The sequence below is a fragment of the Chlamydotis macqueenii genome, chromosome 2, assembly GCF_036417535.1.
Source record: "Chlamydotis macqueenii isolate bChlMac1 chromosome 2, bChlMac1.mat, whole genome shotgun sequence".
NCBI classification, from domain to species: Eukaryota; Metazoa; Chordata; class Aves; order Otidiformes; family Otididae; genus Chlamydotis; species Chlamydotis macqueenii.
Window position 1 is genome coordinate 137,140,350 of NC_141557.1, and position 15,356 is coordinate 137,155,705.

Sequence of the window (15,356 nt, forward strand, 5' to 3'; positions counted from 1 at the left end):
CCTTCTTCAAATTTGACCTCAGCCATGCTTGTTGTTGTGCAAAAACCAGAATGAAAATAGTATATAAAGCTCTTGGACAAAAAAAAAAAAAAAAAGAGTTTTCCTCACAGGTGTTTAGCATGACGTTAAATTTTGACAAATTTATTACACAGTTGCAATTACCACAAGGAGGAGGAAGGAAAACTGGTACACACGGCTGAGACGGATTCCTTCTTCTATGCGACCTGCAATTTAGGTACACGTAATGTACAAAACGCAGAAATTTCACCGTCATGGCAACTCAGAAAATATTAATGAAGGTGAGTTGCCACTATTACTTAAACTGGATTCATACCCTTTTATACTTTAATTGCACTACGTAAGGATTATAAAAAAAAAAAAAGAATCACATCACTTTTACTACTTCTACAGTCAAAAATATCAATCCTCTTTTAGTTCAGTAGCACACTTCTCATAAGCACAGGTGTGCTTATTCTTCTATCAAAAAGCTAGCTATGAACACCTAACCTTCAAAGTATTCAACCAAATTAAGCATTAATTTAATTTGAATTAAAAAAAAAAAAAGTGTCCTTCCCTTGTCAGCAACTCCCCACCCATGGAATTCACCCTTAAATCCTAATTTGTTACTCATTTAATGTAAGCTATCTTTGCCTGTATACATAAAGGCGACACTCCACTGCACTTTCTTTCCAACTACTTCATAGAAACCTAAACATTTAATACATATTCCTTTAAAGAAACTTGAGTGAATTTATTGTATAAAATTATGATTGGCATGATACAGAAAAGTTCCTTTTAATGCACATTTCCCATTAACTTGTACACAAATATTACAAGTATCAAGCAAAATGCAAAAGTCTTAAGAACTAATTCCATACTACAAAAGTGTTCACATAGTGAAGTTACTCTGGTTACAAAATGTCATGGAAATAAATGCACTTCAAGATATGTATTTGGGAAATGTTCTCAAATAATCAACGCAACCTTAAGTTAGTTAAAAAATGCAAAGAAAGAGATACCCTCTTCAAAACACTTGTTGATTTGGCAAGACGGAGCAAAGTTCAGATCAGTTCATTTATTGTAAGATTGTTCTTTCCAAGAAACAAGAAAAAAACCCAAGAAATCTTTAGTTAAGAAAGGGCTCAATTATACTATGATGACAAATAACGCCATCAAAAAGTTATCTGGCTCTCTTGTTTTCACACAGGAGCTGTCAGAGGCAGAGATGTGTAAATGAAAACTTCCAGGTATATACAGATTGCCTTTTCAAAAACAAACCAACCAACCAAAATACCAAACCCCCCAAAATAACAAAAAAAAAAAAAAAAAAAAAAAAAGACAATCTGAACTTTGTTGTTTCATTTAACTAGTTCAGTTCCTTAGGTCACAAGACCCAAGAAGAGCGGTCTTCAAAGGATACATATTTAAAGAACAAAATTGAACTTCCACTACCAAGAAATGCGTAATGTCACGTTATGTGAGTACTGCACATCCTTACAGTAAGACTGTCAGAGGCTATCAAATCTCTGCTTCCCAACAACCTTGAAGACCTGCTATTTTCAACAAGACAAAATGCTTGAACCCAACAAACAGCCTTACAAAAAGGAGGCACAGCCATACTGTGAGAAAACAACACAATCTTGAAGACTGAAAGCATCCTTAAAAACTTACACAAAATAACTACAAAATAAGCAATACATTACATTATTTTTGTATCAGATGACTTGCGTGTGTTTGAGCAATTGAACATTGGTATGTATATCTACATGAAACTCACACATTCAAGACATCATGTTCAGGCATTATTGTTGTTTTCCTTTTCCACACACACACAAGTTACTATCGGGTTATCCAGTCTATTCAAACGCAGTGAAAAACAGTCCACAGCACGCGTAAAAGGAGCATTATCCAATACAGTGTTGTCTTGCAAAAATTGAGTCAGAATTCCTGAGTCTCAGAGACATTAGTGTCCTCCTCCATTACTGGATTATTTATTTTTCCAAGGAGAATCTCTAGTTTTCATTTCTTCACTCTGATGAAATTTATAATAGATTGCGTCTTTAAAAAAAAAAAAAAAAAAGTAAAACTTTTAGAAAAAACATGCCAACCAAAGTGGATTTTTAAAGCTTTTTAAAGGGAGGGAGGATTCATTTATAAAATAAAGGCCACCTTCAAGTAAAATTAGTATTGTCAGTATCCAATCCTGTTGTTTAAAGGAGAGATTCAGCTCCCTGTTCTGGAAGCCTTATTATATGCAGTTACGTGAGTTGAAAAACTCCATCCTTTTAACAATTAAAAATATTATAAATAGGACTAATGTGGAACAGCCCTTTGTTACAGTCACTAAGGTGGTAAAACCAATGCAACAGGTAAGTCATGAAGTCTCCTTCAAATAGTCGCTGCAATCTATTATAACTTCTGTATTTTCCCTTTTACTTTGCATATTACACAGTGTAACTTAAAATGTTATTTAAGAGCACTTCAGTCCCACAATGTAGGATTTAAGCTTATGTGAATACATAGGCATGGCTCTGCAACATTTTTCATGACTTACAAAAATACATTCAACCAAAACTTTATATAGGGTTCTCTTTTTTTTTAAATCAAAAATGAAGGAAAAGCCAAATGGTCCCATCATTAGCTAAATAATACACTCCAAGTTCTGGAAGCAATTCCAAAGCAAAAGCACATTCAAGAATAACATAACATATATTGAATTGCATACTTTCTCATTCATCTTTATCAGTAATAAAATTCTACTGCATATAATTATTCAGCCTTATAAATAACACTAAGCAGAAAAATATTTACCTCTGTGCTACTTTTCTCAGTTTATAGAAGCATTTCTCAGTTTATGGAAGCAAAGGAAAAAAACCTAAAGTGCAGACTACAGGCCATGACAGGCATAATAAATGACCAAAGGTGCAGCCAAATTTGCATTTACATCTTAAGTTACTTCCCCATTTTTCTTCTCTTGCTAGAAGTCACCCCGTGTGCAACTGAAGAGCTGGTCGTTGGTTTGTGCCACAGTACAACCTGTAACCACTTGTAAGTTTTTTTAAAACTAGTTGAATTGTCCATAGACATTTCTGGGCAACAGCTTAGGTTCACAAAACCTTACTTTATCAATACTTGAAATCACACAATATTGACACCTCCTCCAGAGAACGTTACTGTCCTTTTGTTGCAGTATGTGGTTGAACCACTGATGCTTGGTTGACTGTCTTTAACAAGCGATGTCTTCATTTCCATTTCACACGCTACAATAGCTGCATTCAGTTCCACTTGAGCTCGGTGAACGACGTAAAACATGAGTCCTATGCTTATGACAATCTGCAAATAAAACAAAGACTGTTGTAGGCTATACAAACTGTAAGCACGAATAAAAAGCAATTGTTCTGGAAAAAAAAACAAAAAACCAAAAAGTCATAGATGCAAAGATTCATGGAGGCATCTGTTGCCTCAACACTTCACAGGTAAGACATGAGAAGGGAAATGAACTTAACCAATGAGTGGCTCTAAACGTCCGTATGCTAAACAATATAACTAGCATATCAGAACATAGACATTACATAGAACTTAAAATGTTTCCACAAAGAAATGACACGGTGTGTCTCTGTGAGTCAAAGGGGCTGTTTTCCACGTACCAAGTGAAAAATAGGCTGAAATTATACTGGGCACCTGCAACTTGCAAAACAGTAGAGATAGAGGATGATGCAGAGTAAAGAAAATAAAACTTCTTGTCCTTGCCCTTCCGGGGTGGAAGACAGCAGAGAGCAGCAGAGTCACTGTGCTTCTTGGATACTAGGACGGAACGGGGAAGAATCAGAGTTTCTGAGTGATTTATAGTAGTCTGCATGGGAAAAACTTGGTTTCTGACGGATGGCTCAGGAAGGGGACAGAATGTTGGCACTGTAGGGGTTTTTTCTTTGTTTTAAGGAGGCAATACTGTCCAAAACTAAGTGCTTAGTTCAGGTTTTCGCTCTTAATTTTATTGCTGAGAATTTTTAAACTTTCATCACAAAAACTATCAGAAATAAACTTGGACAATTTTTGCTTAGGAATTACTCATTCAATGACACTGGCAAGCACTGCACTCCCAGGAGGCAGCCTTTGGTTTCAATAAAACATGTTTAGTTTTCAGTTCAGTTCCTCCTTAAAAAAAATAAAATCTTCAAATAAAAATCAAGCTGTCTTATAGTCAGAGTCCCTTTGAAAGAAGTAAATTCCTCTGCCTTTTTAAAGAATGTTATATGAAACTAGCTGGAATTTGCAACTTCCTTTCAAAAAAACAAAAAGGTTATATTGTTTACAACAGAAACTGAAGTTTTGAGTGCAAAATCTGAAATTTATTATTAATAGGTAGAGTTATGTTTTACGTATCATTAAGGACTATCACTTAAAACATCTGTCAGCATGGCGTAAAAGATACTAGAATACCACTGAGTAAGATGGTTGACAAGTATGGTCACAGGATAATTGCGGCTGGAAGGTGTTCCCGGCGGTCTCTAGCCCAACTTGCCACTCAAAGCAGGACTGGCTGCAAGATCAGACCAGGTTGCTCAGGACTTGTGTCCAGTCAGACATTTAAAACTTCCAAGGACAGAGATTTCACCACCTCTCTGGGTAACCTGCTCCACTGCTTGACTGTCCTTGTGGTGAAAAAGATATCCCTTGCTAATTCGAGTTATACATTTCAAAAGCTGGCCAATGTAAGAGTCAAAAAGAGACTATGGACGCAAAGATCTGAATACATAGGAAAAATCCTATTCTGAACGCTCACGCAAATATTTAAACTAGACTGGTTTTACAAATACTACTACCAGTAGCCTAGTTCCCTAGATAAATAATTTTAAAAACTCATACATCCGAAGGATTTTTAGAGCTATTTATTAAATCAAAGTCCCGTCAAAGCCCAACCAGGCAAAGCACTAGGCAGATACCTGAGAGAAAGTGGAAGAACGTAAGTAATTCGTCCACTAACAGGCTCCCCTTGACTTATAAAGTCAGGTCCCAAGGATTGCTCTCAAGGAGGTTAACGCTCTTATTCAAACATTCAGCCTCTCCAGCTAGTGCCTACCTGAGTGACAGTTATGATACAAGCTATATAATCGACAAAGGAGAGTCAATGTCATTTAAAAAAAAAAAAACATTAGTGGAAAAAAAAGAAAAAGAGCACTAAAAACCAGTACTCTGGAAATAACATTTCACAACTGAAATGAAAGCTGATCAAGTAACCATTCTCTTTGATCTATTGAGGCTATTTACGCTACATTTATAAAAGCATTTTTAATACTCATAAACCTGGTACATTCCATTTAAGAAGACACAAATTTCAGGGTGGGGGGAGGTTTAAAATAGTCCCAGATTTAGTTTTATATCTTAGCATTGTTAAACATCAGCTTTATGACTGTAAACACCAAGGAAGATAAATGACTGCAGTACCAACTGAAAGTCTGCAAACCATGGTAACTGCTGTTCAAACACAGCCTGAAGTACCAATGCTGTCAGAGAAGGTTTTAATATATCATCTGGTTCTGAAATACTCATGACTTCTTTGCTCATAAAGGTCTCAAACTTAAGGCTCACCCTCAAGATTTATTGACAAATCATTTCATCAGCTAAGCTCATGTAAATGTACTATATACTTCTAATTTACTCACTTGCAAAATGACAATATTCTGATTTAGGCATTAGCAAAATGGTATTTTTACAGCACTTTTCACCCTGAACACCTAGGCAAAATTGGGAGTGTTCAATGCTAATAATGAACACTGCACAGGTGCTGGGTCTGAGCACCTACTTCGCAGCTGGTGGCACAAGGGCTTTTGTGTAGGGATGGCTTGACAAGTCTAAAATTCAGCAGAAGATTACCACAGAGGGCAAGAGAAAGAAAACTTGACAAAACTGTGGCAGAAAGAGAAAAAGAGAACACTGAGTAGTTCTGCTTTGTGTCGTGAAGTATGAGAGAATTCAACTTTTTTAAAGAGAAGAAAGCAACAAAAGAAAACAGTACACTGGAAACTCATTTCTCTGGTTATCTAGCAGTCAATAAGCCTGTGAAAAATAAATGTGAGCTCAGTTTTACACAACGTACTGAAAATACTAATAACAGACTTATAAATTAAACACTTTTTAAAACCTGCCACTTATCAATAGCACATGCCATACTTGCTTGGCTTTCGGTCTGTAAGAGGTCAGCTGCCTCAGAATAGGGAGCTGTCATGCCAACAGAGAGCAGCTCTTAACCCCTGAAACAGGCATTTCCCGAAACCTGTAGCCTGCCCCTTTCGCACTGGAGGTGGTGCCGTCTGAAAGAGAAATCAGCAACACTGAATCTCACTATGTCTCATACACCTTCCTATGGGCATCAGTTTCCAAAGAGATGATTCAATGACTTGAAGAGACAAAGCACCAGGAAGGAAATTGCCTACTGTCTCCAGAAGCAAATCCTGTCTTGAATCCCACTGGTACAGCAGATGAGCAAGAAATTAGGGGGATAAAGAAATAAGCTCAAACACAAGAAGATTACTCTTTCCAAGCGTAATTTCTTACCCAAGCATTCATAAAGAGACTGGCATTGCTGTTACCAAAGTCTACGAAAGCAGTAATTTTAACTTACCTGTAAACTGAATATAAAATAGCCACTAACACTTTGTTCTGCAATCACATCCTCCATGGTGCGCAAGGTAGTGCCCAAGTATGAGTTCAGGAGCTGAGTAGGTAGCAGCCCAACTGAAGAAGCCATCAGGTAGTTGGGTAGTGACAAATCTGTAATCTGAGTAAAAGACAGCGTAAGAAATCAAGCACCGTTACAACACAATCTATGTGCACAAACAAGTAGTCTGCCGTTTCCACAAACATCCGTGCAAAATAATGAAATAATTCCTTACATTCCTTCACTGAAACTTTCCACTGTGCATGAATCTAAGATAACACAATAAACCAGTATGCGGCCAGTTTTCATCTGGCCTTTTTAAAGTTTCTAGGTTTTCTTTCATTTCATCTTTCATTACACAACATCTCTGTGCAGAAGTCATTAACTAAGGATGCGATTACACTGTCCACTTAAGATGTTTATTTCTTCATGCTAAACAGAGCCCTGCAAGTTAGGAGACCTCGCTTGCGGGAAGAAATTACTTTATCAAATATGAAGGTCTAAAACCAAAATCTGTTTGTTTTGCTTTTTACAGGTATGGCAACTAATAAAAGAGGTAATTGTTCAAAATGTCACAGTATTAAATATGATCTAGGTAAACACAATGGCAGATACAATTTGCCTCTGCAAAGGAAATTATATGCTCCTTAAGGGACATGTATCTATCAGTGATCTCTAGCAGCAATATCTGCCTGTATCTATCCGTTACACACATGGGTATCGTTAAGATTCTCTACCAAAGATATTATATATCACACGAATTAGTGAAGAAAACAGTACACATGACTACAGCTTTTGTTAGTTTCTCTGGAAAAACCAGTAATAACACTTCAAGGTATTTTACTCTTTGCTGTGAAATTTCTATGCTGAGTAAATTCGTGGACAGTTTACATGGGAACAAAGTACACAGCAGTAGCTAAATTATTATCAGCAGCCATTCCGAAATATCAAATGCAAAAGCCAAGACACCCAAAGATATTTATGCAAGAAAAAATGAAAACAAGAGGAAACTATGGGTTAAAAATGAGTATGAAAAGGGTGATTTTGAAACACGCAGTCTAAGGAATTTTCCAGACAATTCAGTTGATCACATAGTAATAGAACAAGTTCTAATTAAGAACAGCCCCTAACACCGGGAGCCTGCATGGAAATTATTGACCTTGACAGTTTCATCCAACGTCAAAGACAAGAGAATAGCAGCAAAGTTACGCATTTCATCATGCTATTCTTAAAATAAACTTTAGCTACTATGAAAGTCACAGTGCCAAATTCTCAGAGCTCTGAGCACCATCAGTGGAAAGTTTTTAGGAAGAAGGAAGGGCAACGGAGGAGGAGAATGCAATGAAGCATAAAGATTAATAATAATTCACTGGAACAAGATCCAATAAGCCAATTCCAAACTTCACACTGTGAATTATACTTCCCACAGACTGAAATATATAGCAGCAAGACAAATAATACATTTCCCTCTCTATACAAGATTAATTTAGATTTATAATGAAAAAGCACTACATAATTATGTCAGAACTTCATATTTGACTGATGCTTTGAAAAGACTATTTTTTAAAAAACATTATAGTAATCTGGGCCATGTAATAAGAATGCACAAGCAAAACTTCCCGTACTGCCAAGGGAATGAAGAAGCTCCTATTAAAAGTGTCTGAAATACTAACGCTGAGGCAAGATTTGCTAAGTAGGACACTGTCATTAAATCTAATGGAGCTGGGAAACTTCCCAAAGATTGTTTTAACACTCCTGGGGACCTCTTTCATTTCTGTACACGTATTCAGGACACTTCAATTGCAGAGCAACGTGTCTGCAAGTCAGGATCTGTCCTAAGCAACTGGACCTCCTGGGCCATGAGAGAGACTGTTTCCAAACGAAGGGGAGGCTGCCAATGGCCTGGACTGAGACTCGAGCTTCCCACTAAAATGAAAGTTAATGAGAGGGGGTAAAAAAGTGCACGTGCCCTCTTACAGAATCATAGAATGGTTTGTATTGGAAGGGATCTTAGAGACCACTTAGTTCCAATCCCCCTGCCATGGCTGGGGGGGTTGTTCAAAGCCTCATCCAGCCTGGCCTTGAACACTCCCAGGAATGGGGCATCCACAACTCCTCTGGGAAACCTGTTCCAGTGCCCCACGACCCTCACAGTGAAGAATTTCTTCCTTATAGCTAATCTAAACCTACTCTCTTCCAGTTTAAAGCCATCACCCCTCATCCTATTACTACATGCCCTTGTCAAAAGTCCCTCTCCAGCTTTGCTGTAGGCCCCCTTTAGGTACTGGAAGGCTGCTACAGTCTCCCCAGAGCCTTCTCTTCTCCAGCCTGAACAGCCCCAACTCTCTCAGCCTGTCCTCACAGGAGAGGTGCTCCAGCCCTCTGATCATCTTTGTCGCCCTCCTCTGGACCCTCTCCAACAGGCCCACATCCTTCTTATGTTGGGGACGCCAGAGGTGGTATCTCACAAGACTGGAGTAGACGAGGAGAATCACACATTGCCGGGTCATGTTGAGCTTCCCATCAACTAGCACACCCAAATCCTTCTCCTCAGGGCTGCTCTCAATCCATTCCCCATCCATCCTGTATTTGTGCTTAGGATTGCCCCAACTCATGTGCAGGACCTTGCCCTTGGTCTTGTTGGTGTCGTCAGCACATGTGCTGAGGGTGCCCTCGATCCCACTGTCCATGTCACCAAAACAGGTGTTAAACAGTGCTGGCCCCAATATCGACCCCTGAGGAACACCACTCATCACTCGTCTCCGCTTGAACATCGAGCCATTGATCACAACTCTTCGAGTGTGACCATCCAGCCAATTCCTAATCCACCGAGTGGTCCATCCATCAAATCCATGTCTCTCCAGTTTAGAGACAAGGATGTTGTGCGGGACAGTGTCAAAAGCTTTGCACAAGTCCAGGAAGATGGCATCAGTTGCTCATCCCGTATCCACCAATGCTGTAATCCTGTCGTAGAAGGCCACCAAATTTGACAGGCATGATTTGCCCTTAGTGAAGCCATGTTGGCTGTCAGCAATCACCTCCTTCTTTTCCATGTGCCTTAGTATATTTTCCAGGAGGATCTGCTCCATGATCTTGCCAGGCACAGAGGTGAGGCTGACCGGCCTATAGTTGCCCAGGTCCTCCTTGTTTCCCTTTTTAAAAATAGGGGTTATGTTTCCCCTTTTCCAGCCAGTGGGAACTTCACCAGTCTGCCACAACTTCTCAAATATGATGGATAGTGGCTTAGCAACTTCATCTGCCAGCTCCCTCAGGACCCATGGATACATCCCATCAGGTCCCATGGACTTGTGCACCTTTAAGTTCCTCAGATGTTCCCAAACCTGCTCTTCTGCTACAGTGGGTGGTTCTTCATTCTCCCAGTCCCTAGCTTTGCCTTCTGACTTGGGCGGTGTGGCTGTAGCACTTACCAGTGAAGACTGAGGCAAACTCCTGGTTTGCAGGGTTCAGACCTGCAGTGGTATCCTTTCCCCCAGCAGGCATAGGAAGTGGATAGCATTCCTACCCAAGAAACCCGAGAAATTTTCAATGAAACCTACAGTTTTCCGTGTCTTTCCTTCTATGAAACTTTACCTGTTCTAGAAACCTGCCAGACTGGGTTCTGTGCGGCCAAGCTGCCAAACAGAGGCTACCAGGACTCTGTTTCTACAGAAAGCTCAAGCCAATAAAAATTAACAGTGAAATCCCAATGGAAGCATGGATGCAAGCGTTATAGGCCATATCAATGTATTAAAATAAAATTAAGAACTATCTAACCACTCTGGTAACAAGACTGTTAGGCAGAAATTCTCCCACTAAGCCTTGGACAGGCTTTGTCCAGTGAAAGTTTTGTGTATTCTTTGCAGCTGACACCTTTGGTTCAGTCCTGTCAAAGAATAAACGCTTGTGTCAGGACTTTATTGTAGGCTCACATGCCTTTGTGGATTGCAGCACATTTCTCTCTCCTCAGTTTATGAAATCCCGTGTTGCAGATCAGGTTGGCTTAGCAACTGAGAGCAAAATACAATTCTGATGCTCTTTACTTCCTCAAAAAAAACCAACCCCAACAGGTAGGGAATAAAAAAACAAAACAAAACAAAAAATAGCTAGCAACTTTCCCACGAGCAGAGTAAGCAGCCTGCATGTTCCTGCTAAGCAGGTACCATTTCTTGAACTCTGATTTCACTGCATGCATTTCTGGCACCAAAGATGCACAACTGGACAGATTATTTCTTCCATACAATACTTCTCTCAGAAGAGAAAGAAGAAATATGAATTCTAATCTTAGCTACACCTGGCACTACAAACAATCAGTCTGTACAAAGCTAGCTCCAGGGACCCAGCAGTGGGAAGGAGGTGATAACCTGCATGCCAGGCCTCCTTACAGACCTGCATTCAGAACACTCACAGTTGCCAAGGGGAGAGGGCTGTGCGTGGGCAAACACTTCAGTAAGAGCTATCACCCTGGCATCACAGGAACGACAATTAAGCAAACACCACGCAAACAGAAATACAAACATGCTTTCAGTTAAGAAGTTTCTAGGTCTTCTAGAAAGGCAAGTAAATGCATTATGCCACTGCTCCTACTATCAGTGCTTTCCTAAAGAGCAGCAGAATGACCTTAAGCAGCAAGATGTTCATGCCTGGCTGGTAAGAAACTAAGAACTTTGTGTTAATTTTCTTCTTGTCTCTGCTGTTTCAAATAATATGATCCCATCACTAATCAAATGCTAGGAAGCTCTTCCTCCTGTATGTTCCCCCGCAATTCAACCTCCCCAAAACCCTCAGCAAGTGGTACCTGCCACTGAACAAAGTGCTTGTAGAAACCCTTTAATCCCAGCCCTGCAGACGACCCCTCTCCCCTCAAGGTTATGTCTTGCGCTGGACCTTATGTGTCACTTCCTCGCTACCCTCTCATTTAAATATTCTCAGTATCTCCAGTTTACTCACGAATATGCACATAGAAAACACTTATAGACCAGACTGCTGGAAAATTAAAGATGCGTAGGTTTTCTTAAGTTCACTGTTCTTACTTCTACTATTAACAGCAATCCTTTCCAAATTCATTGCTGAAGTTGACAGCATTGGGAATGGATAATTAGGGTACTCCAAACCCCCCTGCATTTTAAGCTTAAGCTTAAAATGCTTAAGCTTTTCCAATAAGTCCAATTTCAAAGCAATGACAGCTCGGCGTGTGTAGGTAGAATTTTGTATTCCATATGTAGCTCAAACTGGACTCACAGTGGGAAACTGCCTTGAATTCCCAGATTTGCATGCGTTTTTATTTTTCAGTAATCTAGTAGCTCATATTAAGTGTTCCTGGTTAAAAATTGAACACATCGTGCTTTATTTGACTATGCTGCAAAATAATAAATCTGAAGTAATAAATGCAACCCAAACTAATTATAGCAGGCAACATCCAAGTTATTTGGTATACTCAAGAACCTGGTTTCATCTCATTTTCTGTTACTTTAACCCTGAAACTTTCCACTTGGAAAGAAAATTATTTAGCTTGCAGTACTCAGAGAATACAAAACACTGATTTACAGCATCATTTTAATACTGCACTGGCCTGAATACTCTGCTGAATCGTGTTTCCAACTGAACAGTTATGCCAGGAAGGAAATAATTTTAACTTGGTAATTTTCTGGTCAGTTCTTCAGAGCCAATACTACCCTACGACATCAGCTGACTACTTCAAGTGACACCCAGAAGCTGTGAACAACCACAGCACAACAGCTCTCCCCACTTTAGAAGGGTCAAACTGAAGCTTCATTTGCTACATCGAGACCTTGGGCTCCAGGGGGACTCTGCTTCCAGCTGCATGGGTCTACGCTTCCTCAGTCCTGTACCAATATAGGTAAATAAATAGAACAGCTAAGGTTTGTCTCATTCACAACAAGGAAATGGTTAAAGGATCTGCTTAAAAAGAAACTGTAAGTTGCTGCAGCTTTTACAGAGATTGCAGCTCTTGAGATGAATGCTCCAGCACACAGTTTTATGCACAGCAATTTTACATATTTGACATGGGAGTTAACCCCTGAAAATTGTGTAGATTAATTTTTTCTTAAATAACAGATTTGGTATTTGATGACCTACTAATTTCAACCAGATGATTCTGTCAAAATTAAGTAAGCGCTTCAGCAGGGTACGGGATCAGAATTCTAGATGTGGGAAAGGAAAGCATGCTGTAAGAATGTGGCAGACCAAAACACTCATTTAGAGGGTCTGCTACATTAAAGAACATACAAGTTACTGTTAAACGTTTTAAATATTTCACAATCTGGTTTCATTGTTTTGATTTCACTGAGTTAGCAGACACAACTGAGGCAGAACACACAGCCAAAACCAGATCCTTCAGATCACTTAGGAAGAGATAAGGGTCTGAAATTGTCATCATTGCATGATGGCAATCAAAAAGGGTACCTTCTATGTTCTTATTTTCTCCTTTAGGATGAACAAAGAGAACAATAAGATTATAAATTTTAAATAATTATTCTTAAGGAATGTACCAATCTTCATCTAAAAGTAGAAAGAAAAGCAAGACTAACCCTTGTCCAAACTAACTTTCAGTACCACTCTGCTGTAGAGTCCCTTTTCAGCTCTGAGTCTGCATCTTACTGCTCTGCCCAAAATACGCAGCTTCTCTCACGTGCACAGACTTAACACCCTGTATGGATTTGCCAGATCTATGCTACAAACATCAACCGAGTGGAGCAAAAGTTTTAATCTGTTCACTTCTTCCTCTCCAATATGATTATTTATATTAAGTAGTTTAGGGAGATCTGGCAAGATTGCTTAAAAACACATTTCCTCCCACTCGGATCAATTTAAAAAACACAAGCACTTTAAAACTGTCGAGTTCTCTGCACATTTTGCTACACAGCACCTTGGTGCTTCTTTCTAACACCAGAATACTGTCTTGAAAGCCAGAGAGCAACTCTAATGCAGTGCCACTGAACAAGGCGCCTTGAGAATTTCCCTGCCGCCCCTCCACAAGCAGGGAAGAGCCACTAGCAAGAGCAAGCAGGAGAGCTGCTTTTATTGTTAAAAGAGAAAGAAACCAAGGTTTCTTCCCAGCAAAGGAGGCAACCTCCATCCATACAAGCCATCCTTCCAGACAGAGCTTCTTCCTTGGCTGCACGGCCCAGGCTGGGACTCACCGCGAAGACTGCGTTCTGCAGCCCGAAGGGGATCGGCGTCAGCCGTGCCAGAGCCACCACCTTGAGGCCACTGCCGCCCTCCACAACACGGACGACGGCGCTGAGCGTCTCGCTGCCCTGGATCCTGGCCCGCGCCCAGCGGGCCAACAGCCGCTTGCAGGCCACGTGGGCGACGAAGGTGCCGACGAGGACGCCGAGCACCATCAGCCCCATGCCCAGCACGAAGCCGTAGAGGTAGCCGGCGGCCACATTGAGCAGGATGTAGCCCCAGCTGCAGGGGAAGGACACGACGATGAAGCCCACGGTGAAGAGCAGGAGGCCGGCCAGGCTGTCCAGGCTCTCGGCCCACAGCAGCAGGTCCCGCAGGTATTGGCGCACCAGAGCCAACGAGGCGAAGCAGAGGGCGGCCAGCACGCACACGCTGAGGCAGCTCTTGCACCAGCAGGTGCCCAGGAGGCAGCAGGAGCAGCGCCAGCCCCGGGCCTCGCCCAGCCCGGGCCCGCCGCCGCCCGCCTCGGGCAGCTGGCAGAGCAGCAGCTCCGCCGGCGGTAGCCCGCCCTGTTCCCCGTAGGGCCCCAGCAGCAGCCCGCCGGCCCCCGCCGCCTCCGCCGGGACGAAGCCGACGGGGTCCCCGCCGCCGCCTCCCGCGGCTCGGGACAGCCAGCGGCCCACGTCCTGCCGGGCCCCCTGTGCCGCCGCCTGCTTCACGGCCCGGGAGAGGAGCTGCAGCGCCGCGGTCCCCGCGCCCCACATCCCCCCGCCCCGCCGCCCGGCTCTACCGCCGCCCAGCCACCCGGCCCCGTCGCTCCCCGCCTCCCCTCGCAGCCTGCGGGCAGGGGCGGCTGCTCCCTCATCGCCCCGCCATGGCCCGGCGACGGAGCCCAGCCGAGGGCCGGGCGAGGGCGGGGAAGCGGCAAGCGGGGAGGGCGGGGAGGAGGGGACCGCGCTTCGCCGCCGCCCGGGCCCGGCGGGCGGAGGGACCGCGGCAGCCTCCGCGCCGCCTCCCCCCTGGGCCGCGCCGGCGGGGCTGCGGCGTTAAGCGGCGGCGGCGCCGCGCTCTCCGTCCCGGCAGTGGTAGCGGCGGCCCTGGCGGAGCGCAAGTCCCGGGGGGCGGCAGCGGCGGCGGCGGCAGCAGCAACCGCGGCAGCGGGGCTCCATCTCCCGGCGTGCTGGGCTCCCGCTTCGCTCCGGGGAAGCGCCTTCTCGGAGCGGCGGTGCCGATGTGGCAGCCCAGCCGCCGCTCGCAGCGCAGGAGGAGGAGGCTCGACTCCGGCGGCGGCGGCAGCGCCCAGCCCCGCTGCGGGGCTCGGCGGCAGCGCCGCGGCCCGCCCCCCGCTCCGCCCCGGGAGCGGCGGGCCGGGCGGGGTGTGCTTCAGCGGGGCGCCGCCGCCGTCCCGCCTCGCCCGCGCCTCGGGCTGCCGCGGGCGGGGACCGCCCCTCACGCCGGCCTTAGGCGGCCCCGGCCGGTGGCCGCAGGCCGGCTGTCCAGGCTGCTCTCCTGACCCCTCCTCCGAAGCCCTCAGTCACGGCTGGGCCTC

General features: G+C 43.4%; 1 protein-coding gene across 2 annotated transcripts; it reads right to left on the minus strand.

Moving 5' to 3' along the window:
• Nucleotides 1–726: 726 nt before the first annotated feature.
• On the minus strand, nt 727–15,138 carry TMEM64 (transmembrane protein 64). 2 transcript variants are annotated; one of them, XR_015257721.1, is made up of 4 exons: nt 13,819–15,138; nt 6,623–6,778; nt 2,812–3,333; nt 727–2,058 (listed from the first exon to the last, which is right to left on the minus strand). XR_015257721.1 is itself a non-coding variant. In XM_086741000.1 (3 exons), the coding sequence occupies exons 1-3, from the start codon at nt 14,569–14,571 to the stop codon at nt 3,139–3,141; spliced, it is 1,104 nt and encodes a 367-aa protein (XP_086597126.1). In that variant the 5' UTR covers nt 14,572–15,138; the 3' UTR covers nt 727–3,138. The 2 variants fall into 2 exon arrangements, 1 of the variants encoding a protein (XP_086597126.1); XM_086741000.1 differs by having other exon boundaries at nt 727–3,333.
• Between the last annotated feature and the right edge of the window lie 218 nt (nt 15,139–15,356).